Here is an 18,254-nt window from a genome sequence, read left to right on the forward strand (position 1 = left end):
ATGCGTTGACACTTCCTTGGTGTTATCAACCTGCTTATATTTTCCCGCCTCTAGTTCTTCTTCTAAGAGTGATCTCCAAAATCATCTTGGAACAATAGTTTGTGGTGCTGGTAGCTCCAGCATGGCCTCACAGGTTTTGGTATGCGGATCTTGTTCGGATGTCCAGTTGCCAACCTTGGCCACTTCCATTAAGGCCGGATCTTCTGTTTCAAGGTCCGTTTTTCCATCAGGATCTCAAATTGTTTAATTTGAAGGTATGGAAATTGAACGACTAGTGCTTAGTCATAGAGGTTTTTCTGACTCAGTGATTAATACTATGTTACAGGCTCGTAAATCTGTTTCTAGAAAGATTTATTATCGAGTTTGGAAGACTTATATTTTATGGTGTTTTTTTCATAAATTCTCCTGGCATTCTTTTAGAATTCCTAGAATTTTACAGTTTCTTTAGGATGGTTTGGTTAAGGGTTTGTCTGCAAGTTCCTTGAAGGGACAAATCTCTGCTCTTTCTGTCTTATTTCACAGAAAGATTGCTAAGCTTCCTGATATTCACTGTTTTATACAGGCTCTGGTTCGTATCAAGCCTGTCATTAAATCAATCTCTCCTCCTTGGATTCTTAATTTGGTTTTGAAGGCTTTACAGGCTCCTCTATTTGAGCCTATGCATTCTTTGGACATTAAACTACTTTCTTGGAAAGTGTTGTTCCTTTTGGCCATCTCTTCTGCTAGAAGAGTTTCTGAGTTATCTGCTCTTTCTTGTGAATCTCCTTTTCTGATTTTTCATCAGGATAAGGCGGTTTTGCGGACTTCATTTAAATTCTTACCTAAGGTTGTGAATTCTAACAACATTAATAGAGAAATTGTTGTCCCTTCCTTGTGTCCTAATCCTAAGAGTTCTTTGGAGAGATCCTTACATTCTTTGGATGTGGTAAGAGCTTTGAAATATTATGTTGAAGCTACTAAAGATTTCAGGAAGACTTCTAGTCTATTTGTTATTGTAAAGCTTGTTAACAATTACAGCTATTTTGGATTGGTTCTGTAATGTTCAGAGGATGATCTCAGCTACAGACTTAAGAGAGTACTGCACCTTTAAGTAGTTTGTATCACTGTCAATCTACAACCTCCTATAAGTTGAGGAAATTGTGCAGCAAGACAGTGAATTTGATAGTCACTTGAAGATAGTGTACAATTAGATAGGAACACTGTTCAGCATTTAACTATACTACAACTTGTTCTAGACATTGCTACAATGTTGCAATACACTGTATATACACAGGAGAGCAGGAAATGAATGACTGATGATGTCAGAGGGGGCGTGGTCAAGTTGTCATTTGAAATCGATGTATTAGGCAAAGATCACTTTAAACAAGAAGCTGGTATCGATTATACAGTAGAGTGTCACAGTACCTTACTCCCCAGCTGGTAAGAGCATAGGATGGTGGTTTGAAGGCTCAGGGCAATCCAGAGCTGAAGATCCGAAACCGGAAGTGAGTGCCTGTCAGCTCTGTGAAGCACAGTGAGAGGGGAGAGCTGCTGAACAAGTGGAAACAAACGAAAAATCCTTTAGTAGATATCGCAAACATAGGCAGGATAGAATAGGACTGTAGAACTTGGCATGTGAAGGTTAAGCAATCCAGAAGATTTGCAGGAAATAATCACTTTGAAGTAGCTTAGGATTCACACTGTAGAGAGCACACAAAATACTAAGCACCAGGTAAAAGGTGCACAGGTGTTAAGTAGACGAATTGGGAGGAGTTTGGAGAGGCAGGAAACAGAGCCAATTTACTGACATGCCAGAATTCCTGACAGTTTTCTTTTCTGGTTCTAGGAAAGGTCAGAAGGCTTTTGCCGTTTCTTTGGCATCGTGGCTAAAGCTTTTGATTCATCAAGCTTATTTGGAGTCGGGTCAAGCCCCGCCTCAGAGAATTACAGCTCATTCTATTAGATCAGTCTCCACTTTGTGGGCTTTTAAGAATTAAGCTTCAGTTGATCAGATTTGCAAAGCAGCAACTTGGTCTTCTTTGCATACATTTACTAAATTCTACTGTTTTGATGTATTCGCTTCTTCGGAAGCAGTTTTTGGTAGAAAAGTTCTTCAGGCAGCTGTTTCAGTTTGATTCTTCTGATTATATTTTATTTATAAATAAGTTTTTCCTTTCATTCATGAGAATAAACTTATATTTTGGGTTGTGGATTAATTGTTTTCGGCGAAAAATGGCTGTTTTTATTTTTATCCCTCCCTCTCTAGTGACTCTTGCGTGGAGTTCCACATCTTGGGTATTGCTATCCCATACGTCACTAGCTCATGGGCTCTTGCCAATTACATGAAAGAAAACATAATTTATATAATTTATGTAATAACTTACCTGATAAATTCATTTCTTTCATATTGGCAAGAGTCCATGAGGCCCACCCTTTTTATGGTGGTTATGATTTTTTTGTATAAGGCACAATTATTTCCAAATTCCTTTGTTGATGCTTTTTACTCCTTTCTTTATCACCCCACTACTTGGCTATTCGTTAAACTGAATTGTGGGTGTGGTGAGGGGTGTATTTATAGGCATTTTGAGATTTGGGAAACTTTGCCCCTCCTGGTAGGATTGTATATCCCATACGTCACTAGCTCATGGACTCTTGCCAATATGAAAGAAATGAATTTATCAGGTAAGTTCTTACATAAATTATGGGGGTTTTTTGCACTTTACTATAACCATCTCCAGCTGATTGTCCAGTAGTTTTTGTTTGTTTGTTTTTATTGATTCACTTGTGAATGACAACAGTGTTTTTGTTTATTGTATTCAAGGAGCCCCCAACCACATTGCTTTTCCAAAGGGAAACTTTGGATACAGTCCACCCAACAGCATTCCAGGTGGGTAGTTAAAAGGCTTAAAAAATCTAATACAAATACATTGGGCTAGATTACAAGTGGAGCGCAAAAAAAAATTCAACTCTGCGTTGGTTGGTAGTTTTTCTCCAACATAGGTGTGTCCGGTCCACGGCGTCATCCTTACTTGTGGGATATTCTCTTCCCCAACAGGAAATGGCAAAGAGCCCAGCAAAGCTGGTCACATGATCCCTCCTAGGCTCCGCCTACCCCAGTCATTCTCTTTGCCGTTGTACAGGCAACATCTCCACGGAGATGGCTTAGAGTTTTTTAGTGTTTAACTGTAGTTTTTCATTATTCAATCAAGAGTTTGTTATTTTCAAATAGTGCTGGTACGTACTATTTACTCAGAAACAGAAAAGAGATGAAGAATTCTGTTTGTATGAGGAAAATGATTTTAGCAACCGTAACTAAAATCCATGGCTGTTCCACACAGGACTGTTGAGAGCAATTAACTTCAGTTGGGGGAACAGTTTGCAGTCCTTTGCTGCTTGAGGTATGACACATTCTAACAAGACGATGTAATGCTGGAAGCTGTCATTTTCCCTATGGGATCCGGTAAGCCATGTTTATTACGATTGTAAATAAGGGCTTCACAAGGGCTTATTTAGACTGTAGACCTTTTTTGGGCTAAATCGATTGATATTAACACTTATTTAGCCTTGAGGAATCATTTATTCTGGGTATTTTGATATAATAATATCGGCAGGCACTGTTTTAGACACCTTATTCTTTAGGGGCTTTCCCAAAGCATAGGCAGAGTCTCATTTTCGCGCCGGTGTTGCGCACTTGTTTTTGAGAGGCATGGCATGCAGTCGCATGTGAGAGGAGCTCTGATACTTATAAAAGACTTCTGAAGGCGTCATTTGGTATCGTATTCCCCTTTGGGTTTGGTTGGGTCTCAGCAAAGCAGATACCAGGGACTGTAAAGGGGTTAAAGCTTAAAACGGCTCCGGTTCCGTTATTTTAAGGGTTAAAGCTTCCAAAATTGGTGTGCAATATTTTCAAGGCTTTAAGACACTGTGGTGAAAGTTTGGTGAATTTTGAACAATTCCTTCATGTTTTTTCGCAATTGCAGTAATAAAGTGTGTTCAGTTTAAAATTTAAAGTGACAGTAACGGTTTTATTTCAAAACGTTTTTTGTACTTTCTTATCAAGTTTATGCCTGTTTAACATGTCTGAACTACCAGATAGACTGTGTTCTGAATGTGGGGAAGCCAGAATTCCTATTCATTTAAATAAATGTGATTTATGTGATAATGACAATGATGCCCAAGATGATTCCTCAAGTGAGGGGAGTAAGCATGGTACTGCATCATTCCCTCCTTCGTCTACACGAGTCTTGCCCACTCAGGAGGCCCCTAGTACATCTAGCGCGCCAATACTCCTTACTATGCAACAATTAACGGCTGTAATGGATAATTCTGTCAAAAACATTTTAGCCAAAATGAACCCTTGTCAGCGTAAGCGTGGATGCTCTGTTTTAGTTACTGAAGAGCATGACGACGCTGATATTAATATCTCTGAAGGGCCCCTAACCCAATCTGAGGGGGCCAGGGAGGTTTTGTCTGAGGGAGAAATTACTGATTTAGGGAACATTTCTCAGCAGGCTGAATCTGATGTGATTACATTTAAATTTAAATTGGAACATCTCCGCATTTTGCTTAAGGAGGTATTATCCACTCTGGATGATTGTGAAAATTTGGTCATCCCAGAGAAACTATGTAAAATGGACAAGTTCCTAGAGGTGCCGGGGCTCCCAGAAGCTTTTCCTATACCCAAGCGGGTGGCGGACATTGTTAATAAAGAATGGGAAAGGCCCGGTATTCCTTTCGTCCCTCCCCCCATATTTAAAAAATTGTTTCCTATGGTCGACCCCAGAAAGGACTTATGGCAGTCAGTCCCCAAGGTCGAGGGAGCGGTTTCTACTTTAAACAAACGCACCACTATTCCCATAGAGGATAGTTGTGCTTTCAAAGATCCTATGGATAAAAAATTAGAAGGTTTGCTTAAAAAGATGTTTGTTCAGCAGGGTTACCTTCTACAACCCATTTCATGCATTGTCCCTGTCACTACAGCCGCATATTTCTGGTTTGATGAACTGATTAAGGTGCTCGATAGTGACTCTCCTCCTTATGAGGAGATTATGGACAGAGTCAATGCTCTCAAATTGGCTAATTCTTTCACTCTAGACGCCTCTTTGCAATTGGCTAAGTTAGCGGCTAAGAATTCTGGGTTTGCTATTGTGGCGCGCAGAGCGCTTTGGTTGAAATCTTGGTCGGCTGATGCGTCTTCCAAGAACAAGCTACTAAACATTCCTTTCAAGGGGAAAACGCTGTTTGGTCCTGACTTGAAAGAGATTATCTCTGATATCACTGGGGGTAAGGGCCATGCCCTTCCTCAGGATCGGCCTTTCAAGGCAAAAAATAGACCTAATTTTCGTCCCTTTCGTAAAAACGGACCAGCCCAAGGTGCTACGTCCTCTAAGCAAGAGGGTAATACTTCTCAGGCCAAGCCAGCTTGGAGACCAATGCAAGGCTGGAACAAGGGAAAGCAGGCCAAGAAACCTGCCACTGCTACCAAGACAGCATGAAATATTGGCCCCCGATCCGGGACCGGATCTGGTGGGGGGCAGACTCTCTCTCTTCGCTCAGGCTTGGGCAAGAGATGTTCTGGATCCTTGGGCGCTAGAAATAGTCTCCCAGGGTTATCTTCTGGAATTCAAGGGACTTCCCCCAAGGGGGAGGTTCCACAGGTCTCAGTTGTCTTCAGACCACATAAAAAGACAGGCGTTCTTACATTGTGTAGAAGACCTGTTAAAAATGGGAGTGATTCATCCTGTTCCATTGAGAGAACAAGGGATGGGGTTCTACTCCAATCTGTTCATAGTTCCCAAAAAAGAGGGAACGTTCAGACCAATCCTAGATCTCAAGATCTTAAACAAATTTCTCAAGGTCCCATCGTTCAAGATGGAAACCATTCGAACTATCCTTCCTTCCATCCAGGAAGGTCAATTCATGACCACGATGGATTTAAAGGATGCGTATCTACATATTCCTATCCACAAGGAACATCATCGGTTCCTAAGGTTTGCATTCCTGGACAAACATTACCAGTTCGTGGCGCTTCCTTTCGGATTAGCCACTGCTCCAAGGATTTTCACAAAGGTACTAGGGTCCCTTCTAGCGGTGCTAAGACCAAGGGGCATTGCAGTAGTACCTTACCTGGACGACATTCTGATTCAAGCGTCGTCCCTCACTCGAGCAAAGGCTCACACGGACATTGTCCTGGCCTTTCTCAGATCTCACGGCTGGAAAGTGAACGTGGAAAAGAGTTCTCTATCCCCGTCAACAAGGGTTCCCTTCTTGGGAACAATTATAGACTCCTCAGAAATGAGGATTTTTCTAACAGAGGCCAGAAAGACAAAACTTCTGGACTCTTGTCGAATTCTTCATTCCGTTCCTCTTCCTTCCGTAGCTCAGTGCATGGAAGTGATCGGGTTGATGGTAGCGGCAATGGACATAGTTCCTTTTGCGCGCATTCATCTAAGACCATTACAACTGTGCATGCTCAGTCAGTGGAATGGGGACTATACAGACTTGTCTCCAAAGATACAAGTAAATCAGAGGACCAGAGACTCACTCCGTTGGTGGCTGTCCCTGGACAACCTGTCACGAGGGATGACATTCCGCAGACCAGAGTGGGTCATTGTCACGACCGACGCCAGTCTGATGGGCTGGGGCGCGGTCTGGGGATCCCTGAAAGCTCAGGGTCTTTGGTCTCGGGAAGAATCTCTTCTACCGATAAATATTCTGGAACTGAGAGCGATATTCAATGCTCTCAAGGCTTGGCCTCAGCTAGCGAGGACCAAGTTCATACGGTTTCAATCAGACAACATGACGACTGTTGCGTACATCAACCATCAGGGGGGAACAAGGAGTTCCCTAGCGATGGAAGAAGTGACCAAGATTATTCTATGGGCGGAGTCTCACTCCTGCCACCTGTCTGCTATCCACATCCCGGGAGTGGAAAATTGGGAAGCGGATTTTCTGAGTCGTCAGACATTGCATCCGGGGGAGTGGGAACTCCATCCGGAAATCTTTGCCCAAGTCACTCAACTATGGGGCATTCCAGACATGGATCTGATGGCCTCTCGTCAGAACTTCAAAGTTCCTTGCTACGGGTCCAGATCCAGGGATCCCAAGGCGGCTCTAGTGGATGCACTAGTAGCACCTTGGACCTTCAAACTAGCTTATGTGTTCCCGCCGTTTTCCTCTCATCCCCAGGCTGGTAGCCAGGATCAATCAGGAGAGGGCGTCGGTGATCTTGATAGCTCCTGCGTGGCCACGCAGGACTTGGTATGCAGATCTGGTGAATATGTCATCGGCTCCACCTTGGAAGCTACCTTTGAGACGAGACCTTCTTGTTCAGGGTCCGTTCGAACATCCGAATCTGGTTTCACTCCAGCTGACTGCTTGGAGATTGAACGCTTGATTTTATCGAAGCGAGGTTTCTCAGATTCTGTTATCGATACTCTTGTTCAGGCCAGAAAGCCTGTAACTAGAAAGATTTACCACAAAATTTGGAAAAAATATATCTGTTGGTGTGAATCTAAAGGATTCCCTTGGGACAAGGTTAAGATTCCTAGGATTCTATCCTTCCTTCAAGAAGGATTGGAAAAAGGATTATCGGCAAGTTCCCTGAAGGGACAGATTTCTGCCTTGTCGGTGTTACTTCACAAAAAACTGGCAGCTGTGCCAGATGTTCAAGCCTTTGTTCAGGCTCTGGTTAGAATCAAGCCTGTTTACAAACCTTTGACTCCTCCTTGGAGTCTCAATTTAGTTCTTTCAGTTCTTCAGGGGGTTCCGTTTGAACCCTTACATTCCGTTGATATTAAGTTATTATCTTGGAAAGTTTTGTTTTTAGTTGCAATTTCTTCTGCTAGAAGAGTTTCAGAATTATCTGCTCTGCAGTGTTCTCCTCCTTATCTGGTGTTCCATGCAGATAAGGTGGTTTTACGTACTAAACCTGGTTTTCTTCCAAAAGTTGTTTCTAACAAAAACATTAACCAGGAGATTATCGTACCTTCTCTGTGTCCGAAACCAGTTTCAAAGAAGGAACGCTTGTTGCACAATTTGGATGTTGTTCGCGCTCTAAAATTCTATTTAGATGCTACAAAGGATTTTAGACAAACATCTTCCTTGTTTGTTGTTTATTCAGGTAAAAGGAGAGGTCAAAAAGCAACTTCTACCTCTCTCTCTTTTTGGATTAAAAGCATCATCAGATTGGCTTACGAGACTGCCGGACGGCAGCCTCCCGAAAGAATCACAGCTCATTCCACTAGGGCTGTGGCTTCCACATGGGCCTTCAAGAACGAGGCTTCTGTTGATCAGATATGTAGGGCAGCGACTTGGTCTTCACTGCACACTTTTACCAAATTTTACAAGTTTGATACTTTTGCTTCTTCTGAGGCTATTTTTGGGAGAAAGGTTTTGCAAGCCGTGGTGCCTTCCATTTAGGTGACCTGATTTGCTCCCTCCCTTCATCCGTGTCCTAAAGCTTTGGTATTGGTTCCCACAAGTAAGGATGACGCCGTGGACCGGACACACCTATGTTGGAGAAAACAGAATTTATGTTTACCTGATAAATTTCTTTCTCCAACGGTGTGTCCGGGCCACGGCCCGCCCTGGGTTTTTAATCAGGTCTGATAATTTATTTTCTTTAACTACAGTCACCACGGTACCATATGGTTTCTCCTATGCTATTATTCCTCCTTAACGTCGGTCGAATGACTGGGGTAGGCGGAGCCTAGGAGGGATCATGTGACCAGCTTTGCTGGGCTCTTTGCCATTTCCTGTTGGGGAAGAGAATATCCCACAAGTAAGGATGACGCCGTGGACCGGACACACCGTTGGAGAAAGAAATTTATCAGGTAAACATAAATTCTGTTTTTATATATTTTAATCAAATCCATATTCATTAGCATCTATTTTAGTGATATTTTTAGTAAGATGATAACATCACTTTGTATAATATAATCTATCACATTTTGTAATAACACTTTATTTGGTTGGGCGTTCTGCATTACCAGGAGTACACACATTGCAGCCTTTGTATTGTACTTTAAAGGGACAGTCTACACCAGAATATTTATTGTTTTAAAAGATAGATAATCCCTTTATTACCCTTTCCCTAGTTTTGCATAACCAACACAGTTATATTAATACACTTTTTACCTCTGTGATTATCTTGTATCTAAGCCTCTGCAGACTGCCCCTTATTTCATTTTTTTTGACAGACTTGCATTTTAGCCAATCAGTGTTGGCTCCTAGGAACTCCACGTGCATGAGCACAGTGTTATCTATATGAAATACATGAAATAACACCCTCTAGTGATGAAAAACTGTCAAAATGCCCTGAGATGAGAGGCGGCCTTCAATATCTTATAAATTAGCATATGAACCTCCTAGGTTTAGCTTTCAACTAAGAATGCCAAGAGAACAAAGAAAAATTGGTGATAAATGTAAATTTGAAAATTGTTTAAAATTACATGCCCTATATGAATAATGAAAGTTTGTTTTGGACTAGACTGTCCCTTTAAACTACTAATTGGCTACTTACAAATCAGACACTATATCAACAGTCATTAAATTATTAACTCCAATCCATGGATATTGGAGGATATGGATGGCATTATTGGCATTTATCGTTCAGGAAATCATTCTATAACGATGCTGTATAAACTCCTACTAACATATGACGCTAAAGATAAAATAGAGCTCTTTCAGAAATAGCGAGTGGATTTTTACGATCTTAATCTTGATTTTTATCAAACAGAGTCTTGGTCGTGTAGCCATAAATACGTCGGCTATCTCATTTAGGGAATCATATACAAGATTAATAAATAGATCATATATTACTCCCAGTAAAATGGCCAAATGGTGCACACAGAGTAACTTTGTTTGTTCCAGATGTAATTTTCCTAGAGCAGATTTACTACATGCCTTCTATTATTGTCAGCAAAAGATGAGGCAGCAGTCGGTTCCTTGTGTGCATAAAAACCAATTCTTTATTCTTCTTGTATAAAACAATACTTCACATCACAGCAAACAGGTAAAAGGAATGCAGGTGGTTGACTAGTTTCGGCAATGCCGTAATCATAAACCTGCAATCACTTAAGAGGTGTACATATTTAAAGGGATTGCTTAACACAGTGATTGGTCAATGTTAATGGGAGGTTACAACCCCTCCCTTACATATTAACCTCTTACTAGTAAATTACTTGTTGCGTCTAAATGCAGCATTTAGCATGAAAATATTCCAACTATGGCTATAGAACTTCAATTCAGTCGCTTGTTTAATACAAAATACAATTTATAAATTTATACAATGCAATGATCTAGTAATCTTGAAAACTGATCTGCAGGTTAGAGCTCTATGCAATGAGCAGAGAAAACCTTTACTAATAGATAGTAGAGCCTTTTATTTTATTTTATTTTAATTAAGAGCTAAGGTTTAATCATGTTAGAAATAGTAATGGTTAATTATTCAACACTCAATAGGCTGTTAATGAATATATTTCCAACAATATACAAAAGTATATATATATATATATATATATATATGGTTACTAAATTCGTAAGGGCCATCTTAAATTTTAAATTTTTAAATTTTTAAAATTTTTAAATTTTGCGCATGGTTTAGAAAACGTAAATGCCATCAATAATAATGGGACCATTCTCATGATAAACAAATATTGCTTTAAACCTTAAAATATTTGGACAGATGTGTGGTGATCAATAACACCAACAAATTCATTTGCCATAAGAGCTATTATTAAGGAAAAAACATGGGAAAACTATTTGATAATGATAGCCATAAAATATTTTCAAACACATGTATGTTACTATTGAGTATGTTTAAACACATTCAAAGTGCCCATAGTAATATGTATTATACATATAGCCAGTCCGTGAATTTGAATCTATAGAGCAGAAACCAGCTTGTCAATCACAATATTGCAACAATATATATGTGTGTTTTGTTTTCAAAAGAAACTATTGCCAGTTCAGTCACGGTGGAAGATTGGCAGTATTACAAATATTACAACTATTATGATTGTTACAAATATGGTCTAGTGGGCACCAGTCCAAATCAATGGGATAAATATGTAAAGGGTAACAGTGTAGGTAATAATGGAACTCTCAGCAGACCTCTGAAAAGACCCTTAATATATAAGCTCAAAAATAAGCTCAAAAATAAATGTCAGATAAAGTCAGAATGGAATATATTCATTAATGCCAATGATTGATGAGATCAAACTCAGAATTGAAGCCCTCCGGCACCTGTGTACGGAGTTTGAAAATCCAGAAGGCTTCCTGTCTGGCTAGAATCTCATCTTTATTACCCCCTCTTGAGGGTTGCTTAATCTGTTCAATTGCCCTCCAATTAAATGTACTGACATCTCCGTCGTGTACCTCAATGAAATGCTTTGCCAAAGCCGAGCAAGTTTTTTCATTTTTGATATATCCTAGATGTTCTCGTATCCTCGTACGGACATCTCTCGTAGTCATGCCTACATATTGCCGGCGATGTTGAGTGCATTCAATGAGGTACACGACGAATTGGGTTGAGCACCTGATGCATCCTTTTGTATCAAATGCATCATTGGTTACATAAGAGTAAAATCTCTTTCCCTCTGTTATAAAGTCACACGCCTTACATCTGGCACTGCTACATTTGTATGTACCATTCACAGCTAGCCATGTGGCTGATGTCTCCTTTTGGGGTAAAAGGGATGGAGATAGAATGTTACCTAGAGTTGGACCCCTAGAGTAAACACAATTGAAACCCTTTTCCACTGTCTTTTTTAAGGCCTTATCCCCATATAACAATGGGAAATATTTTCTTATGATATTACAAATGTCATTATATTCAGAAGAGTATTGAGTAACAAAAAGGATTTTATTATCACCCTTTTTGTTTGGTCTACTTCTGAAGGTATCACGTCTATCCACTTTCCTCACCTCCTTAGCCACATTTTCCACCATATTGGGCTGGTACCCTCTCTCTATCAATCGATTTACCATGTGTGTACTCTCTTCCTCATAGTCTGTCTCAGTATTACAGATCCGTCTTGTCCGCAATAGCTGACCTTTGGCTATCCCTCGGAAAACATGCCTCGGGTGAGCACTTCTGCTATGCAGGAGTGTGTTACCCGAAATAGGCTTTCTATAGAGGCGGGTGATGACCTTTCCTGTGTCAGCAACCCCTCTAAGGGTGACATCCAGATAGTTAATGGTTGATTTATTCCACTCGAAAGTGAAATTCACACCATTTTCACTTTCATTAAGGTAGCGCACAAAGTCACTTGCCTCTGCCTCACTCGATTTCCATATCAGAAGCAAATCGTCAATGAAGCGCCTATACAGGCTGATATGTCTCCTATAGGGATTACTATCTGCATAGACAAAGCACCTTTCCAGCCAACCCATGAAGATGTTGGCATAGGAGGGGGCAAATTTTGCCCCCATTGCCGTGCCCTGTCTCTGCAGATAGTAGGTGCCCTCAAAAAGGAAGTAGTTGTGCTGCAGCAAAAAGGTAGTCACCCTAAGTATGTAATCCATTAGGTATTCCTCCATGTTGTAGTGCAGCTCCAGAAAATATTTAATGGCTTTTACTCCCAAATCTTGTGGAATACTGGAGTATAAAGATACCACATCCACTGCCAACCAACTATGGTCTGTGGTCCATATGAAATCGTCTAGGAGCTGCAATACATGTGTCGTGTCCCTGATATAACTATGTAGGTCAAGGACAATTGGTTGGAGGATGGCGTCCAACCATTCAGACAATGGCTCCAAAAGGGAGCCAATGCCTGAAACAATTGGGCGCCCCTTTACATCGGAGAGACATTTATGGACTTTGGGCAGGTGGTGAAACACTGGAATGATAGGATTAATCACATATAGATATTTCAGTGTTTCCCCATCCAAAATGCCATACTGCATGCCATCATCCAATAAACTGTAGAGTTCTTTTTGAAACCTATTAGTTGGGTTACTAGTTAGAGTGACATATGTAGTAGTATCTTCTAACTGTCTTTTAGCTTCTGAAATATATGCTGTTTTGTCCATAACAACAACACTTCCTCCCTTATCGGCTTTTTTTATGACGATAGATTCATTACTTTTAAGGCTGTTTAGTGCCAATTTTTCATTTACTGTTAAATTATGACTTCTGACTTTGTTTGACTGGTGTAGACTAGTGAGATCATCAACTACACATTTATGGAACAATTCAAGTGCTTTTCCTCGGCTATGTATGGGATAAAAGGTTGTCTGTTTTTTAAATCTTGGAAAATTAATCAAATTTGGACTTTCACCATTATCAGTATCTTGTAAAAGACTTTCCAAAGTGATAATATCACATGTCTCTGAAAAATCCCTGTGCTCTCTAGTGCTACTTGTTACATTATATACTTCATCTATTAGTTCTGTCATGATTTCATTTGTGTCGGCACTTGTAGAAAAATGTTTGTCTAGGGTCAACTTTCTAATAAATTTGTTTAGATCAATAATAGTGTTAAACAAATTGAAATTATTGTTGGGACAGAATCCCAATCCATAATTCAAAACACTATATTCTGCTTTTGTAAGCTCGTGTGTTGATAGATTAACCACACTACCTATTTTATTTTGTTGCCGTTCTTGTTTTCCCTGAGGGTATACCTGTGCTGTATCTGGGTGTGGGTGTGGCCTCTCCCTCCTCCTCTCGGTTGCTTTAGTGCCGACCGAAAAACCTGAGTATTATCTTTTGGGGTTGCCCCCATATTTACATTACTCTTAGTTTTAACAGCATCAGTCAGAGCTGCATGTGTATGTGATTTATGCCCCTTTTGACTATTGATCTTAGATTTGGCCCCCTTTGCTCCTATTCCTATGGGGTTTTCATTCACATTCATCATACTGACCTGTGCTAGAACCTCAGGAGTGGGCAACCCTAATGCTCCTTCACTGTCTGACCCTGAATTGTCTTCACCTGAAGTGGAAGCTGCAAAGGAAGATTGTTCATCGTCTGTGGTGTCAGTGGTTACAAAAGTTACCTTCTTTTTATGTTTGTAGTTTCTGCGCTTACCCGAGGGACCACCTTTCACTTCTTCATTGTCTGACTCCGAAGTGTTTATAATATTTTTAGCTTTATTTTTATTAGGTCTATTTCTAGGCCTTCTGTTTTTATGCCAAATATAAACTTTGTTCTCATGGTAATCCCTCTGGTCTCGCAGAAACTTACTATGTTTAGTGTTAATCAGTTCTTTTCTAGAAGTCTCCACTACTTCAACCAACATCTTATCAAACTCGCAATACTCGCTAGCTTCTTTAAATTTTTCAAGCTCTACTTGTAATACTGTGATTTCATTTCTGACTGCCTGCAGCTGTTCACTTTTCAACCTTACAAGTACCCCCATTAATCTTAATGAACAATCAGATAAAATACTGTTCCATTCACAAATCAAATCATCATTGTTTCCCACTTCAAAGTTAGGAAACTTTCTTACTCTCAAACCCCTAGGGATCATATTCAAGTCCAGATATTTGTTAATAAGCCATGTATCAAGTTTCAAGCGTATTTCTTTTAACCTTAGAATCTCCAGGGAATAAAACAAATCTCCCAGCTTAATGTCTTGTGATTCTTTACGAAAAAAGTCCTCCAGTTCCAAGCCTTCATAGTCTGAATCATTGGGTGGTAAGAGGGAATAAAACTGTGTATCACCTGATGCTTCCATATTATGAAAAGATGTGTAACTGGAATTTAGGCAAACAGTCCTCAGATCCTGAGTATCTATGGAACCCTGGGCATCAAGGAAACCAATAACAACAAATAGAAAATTATCCCAGGCGAAACAAACACACTCTAGTGGATATCTGAACTTCGGTTTAAAATGTCACTTTAAGGCAATGTTCCGTGAAAAACAGGCATATAGGCTTAACATACACACCCCCCAAGGAAGCTTCAACAACCTCAATCCTCCAAGGCATCCACTGATGCGGAATAGGGTGAAAGTAAAAGACTCACCCTTCTGCCATAGGAGGTTTCTTATCGGCCCAAAAGAAACTTAGTGGCGAACTCCTCAGAGGTGTAATCCTAAATGGGGACAATCTGCGGCTAAAGCCGCCGGTTCACCTATAGGAATTAACTCCTCTCCGTACCGCTTCTAGTTTCAAATGTCGGACCTCCGCAGCTTGGCGTGTGACGTCATCGGGGTTGTGCGTAGTTGGGGGTGTGCCGCCTTCAGCCTATCACCATCCAGGAAACACGATACTTGCACTGTATTGACTTCACAGTGAAAACCGAAGTTTGAGGATCTTCGAAGGGACAAACTGCCAAAAAACAGGGACTCCTTGTCATCCCAAAGTAAATAGTTAGCAAAAGATGAGGCAGCAGTCGGTTCCTTGTGTGCATAAAAACCAATTCTTTATTCTTCTTGTATAAAACAATACTTCACATCACAGCAAACAGGTAAAAGGAATGCAGGTGGTTGACTAGTTTCGGCAATGCCGTAATCATAAACCTGCAATCACTTAAGAGGTGTACATATTTAAAGGGATTGCTTAACACAGTGATTGGTCAATGTTAATGGGAGGTTACAACCCCTCCCTTACATATTAACCTCTTACTAGTAAATTACTTGTTGCGTCTAAATGCAGCATTTAGCATGAAAATATTCCAACTATGGCTATAGAACTTCAATTCAGTCGCTTGTTTAATACAAAATACAATTTATAAATTTATACAATGCAATGATCTAGTAATCTTGAAAACTGATCTGCAGGTTAGAGCTCTATGCAATGAGCAGAGAAAACCTTTACTAATAGATAGTAGAGCCTTTTATTTTATTTTATTTTAATTAAGAGCTAAGGTTTAATCATGTTAGAAATAGTAATGGTTAATTATTCAACACTCAATAGGCTGTTAATGAATATATTTCCAACAATATACAAAAGTATATATATATATATATATATGGTTACTAAATTCGTAAGGGCCATCTTAAATTTTAAATTTTTAAATTTTTAAAATTTTTAAATTTTGCGCATGGTTTAGAAAACGTAAATGCCATCAATAATAATGGGACCATTCTCATGATAAACAAATATTGCTTTAAACCTTAAAATATTTGGACAGATGTGTGGTGATCAATAACACCAACAAATTCATTTGCCATAAGAGCTATTATTAAGGAAAAAACATGGGAAAACTATTTGATAATGATAGCCATAAAATATTTTCAAACACATGTATGTTACTATTGAGTATGTTTAAACACATTCAAAGTGCCCATAGTAATATGTATTATACATATAGCCAGTCCGTGAATTTGAATCTATAGAGCAGAAACCAGCTTGTCAATCACAATATTGCAACAATATATATGTGTGTTTTGTTTTCAAAAGAAACTATTGCCAGTTCAGTCACGGTGGAAGATTGGCAGTATTACAAATATTACAACTGTTATGATTGTTACAAATATGGTCTAGTGGGCACCAGTCCAAATCAATGGGATAAATATGTAAAGGGTAACAGTGTAGGTAATAATGGAACTCTCAGCAGACCTCTGAAAAGACCCTTAATATATAAGCTCAAAAATAAGCTCAAAAATAAATGTCAGATAAAGTCAGAGTGGAATATATTCATTAATGCCAATGATTGATGAGATCAAACTCAGAATTGAAGCCCTCCGGCACCTGTGTACGGAGTTTGAAAATCCAGAAGGCTTCCTGTCTGGCTAGAATCTCATCTTTATTACCCCCTCTTGAGGGTTGCTTAATCTGTTCAATTGCCCTCCAATTAAATGTACTGACATCTCCGTCGTGTACCTCAATGAAATGCTTTGCCAAAGCCGAGCAAGTTTTTTCATTTTTGATATATCCTAGATGTTCTCGTATCCTCGTACGGACATCTCTCGTAGTCATGCCTACATATTGCCGGCGATGTTGAGTGCATTCAATGAGGTACACGACGAATTGGGTTGAGCACCTGATGCATCCTTTTGTATCAAATGCATCATTGGTTACATAAGAGTAAAATCTCTTTCCCTCTGTTATAAAGTCACACGCCTTACATCTGGCACTGCTACATTTGTATGTACCATTCACAGCTAGCCATGTGGCTGATGTCTCCTTTTGGGGTAAAAGGGATGGAGATAGAATGTTACCTAGAGTTGGACCCCTAGAGTAAACACAATTGAAACCCTTTTCCACTGTCTTTTTTAAGGCCTTATCCCCATATAACAATGGGAAATATTTTCTTATGATATTACAAATGTCATTATATTCAGAAGAGTATTGAGTAACAAAAAGGATTTTATTATCACCCTTTTTGTTTGGTCTACTTCTGAAGGTATCACGTCTATCCACTTTCCTCACCTCCTTAGCCACATTTTCCACCATATTGGGCTGGTACCCTCTCTCTATCAATCGATTTACCATGTGTGTTCTCTCTTCCTCAAAGTCTGTCTCAGTATTACAGATCCGTCTTGTCCGCAATAGCTGACCTTTGGCTATCCCTCGGAAAACATGCCTCGGGTGAGCACTTCTGCTTTTACCTGTTTGCTGTGATGTGAAGTATTGTTTTATACAAGAAGAATAAAGAATTGGTTTTTATGCACACAAGGAACCGACTGCTGCCTCATCTTTTGCTAACTATTTACTTTGGGATGACAAGGAGTCCCTGTTCTATTATTGTCCTAAGATTAAAAAAAAATTCTGGGCACAAATTGCCTATTGGTTAAATAGATTTATTCCTGTTAAGATACATTTTGATACAAAAACAGTAATATTTTTAATTACTCAGAATCACATTCAAAATAAACATTTAATTAACACTGGTATTCTGACTGCTAGACAAATGATTTTAAGAACTTGGAAAGATAGAAGTGCACCAACCATAGCAGCATTTATTAAGAATATGTTATTTCAGTTAGCAGTAAATCAACAAGACCCACTGATTCTCACTGATAGACCGCTGCTTCATAACTGCTGTTTCTGGCAAGCCTGCGGGCTCGCCAGAAACACGGGCCCTCAAGCTCCATCCGGCGCTTGATAGATAGGCCCCTCAGTCTCTCCTCCCTTTCCCTTCTTTTTTTTTCATTCTTCTCTGTTTGTTTCTTTTTTCCTACCTTTTATTTTTTTTATTTTTTTTTAGTTATGTATTCTTGAACTTCTCAAATTCATGAGAAAGGTTTAGCTGGTTCAATTTGAACCTGATAAAAGAGGTAAATTAAATCCCAGCAAAAAGTTAAGGTTTATCTTTGCTGTTGTTTATTTAACTATAATCTTGTGCTCAAGCTTATCTTGATATAATTGATAAGGTG

General features: G+C 39.6%; 1 protein-coding gene across 3 annotated transcripts in view; it reads left to right on the forward strand.

The window, feature by feature from the left end:
- Positions 1 to 18,254, forward strand: part of RIPK1 (receptor interacting serine/threonine kinase 1) — a 296,218-nt gene that overhangs the window by 246,016 nt on the left and 31,948 nt on the right. For 2 of the 3 annotated variants that reach the window (XM_053714666.1, XM_053714667.1), the window contains exon 10: positions 2,801 to 2,866. The exons of the other annotated variant lie outside the window; for it this stretch is intronic. In XM_053714666.1, coding sequence (XP_053570641.1) covers positions 2,801 to 2,866 — 66 coding nt within the window. The remainder of the gene's footprint in view (positions 1 to 2,800; positions 2,867 to 18,254) is intronic. 3 annotated transcript variants of the gene reach the window in all.

The sequence above is a fragment of the Bombina bombina genome, chromosome 5 (assembly GCF_027579735.1).
Source record: "Bombina bombina isolate aBomBom1 chromosome 5, aBomBom1.pri, whole genome shotgun sequence".
NCBI lineage: Eukaryota > Metazoa > Chordata > Amphibia > Anura > Bombinatoridae > Bombina > Bombina bombina.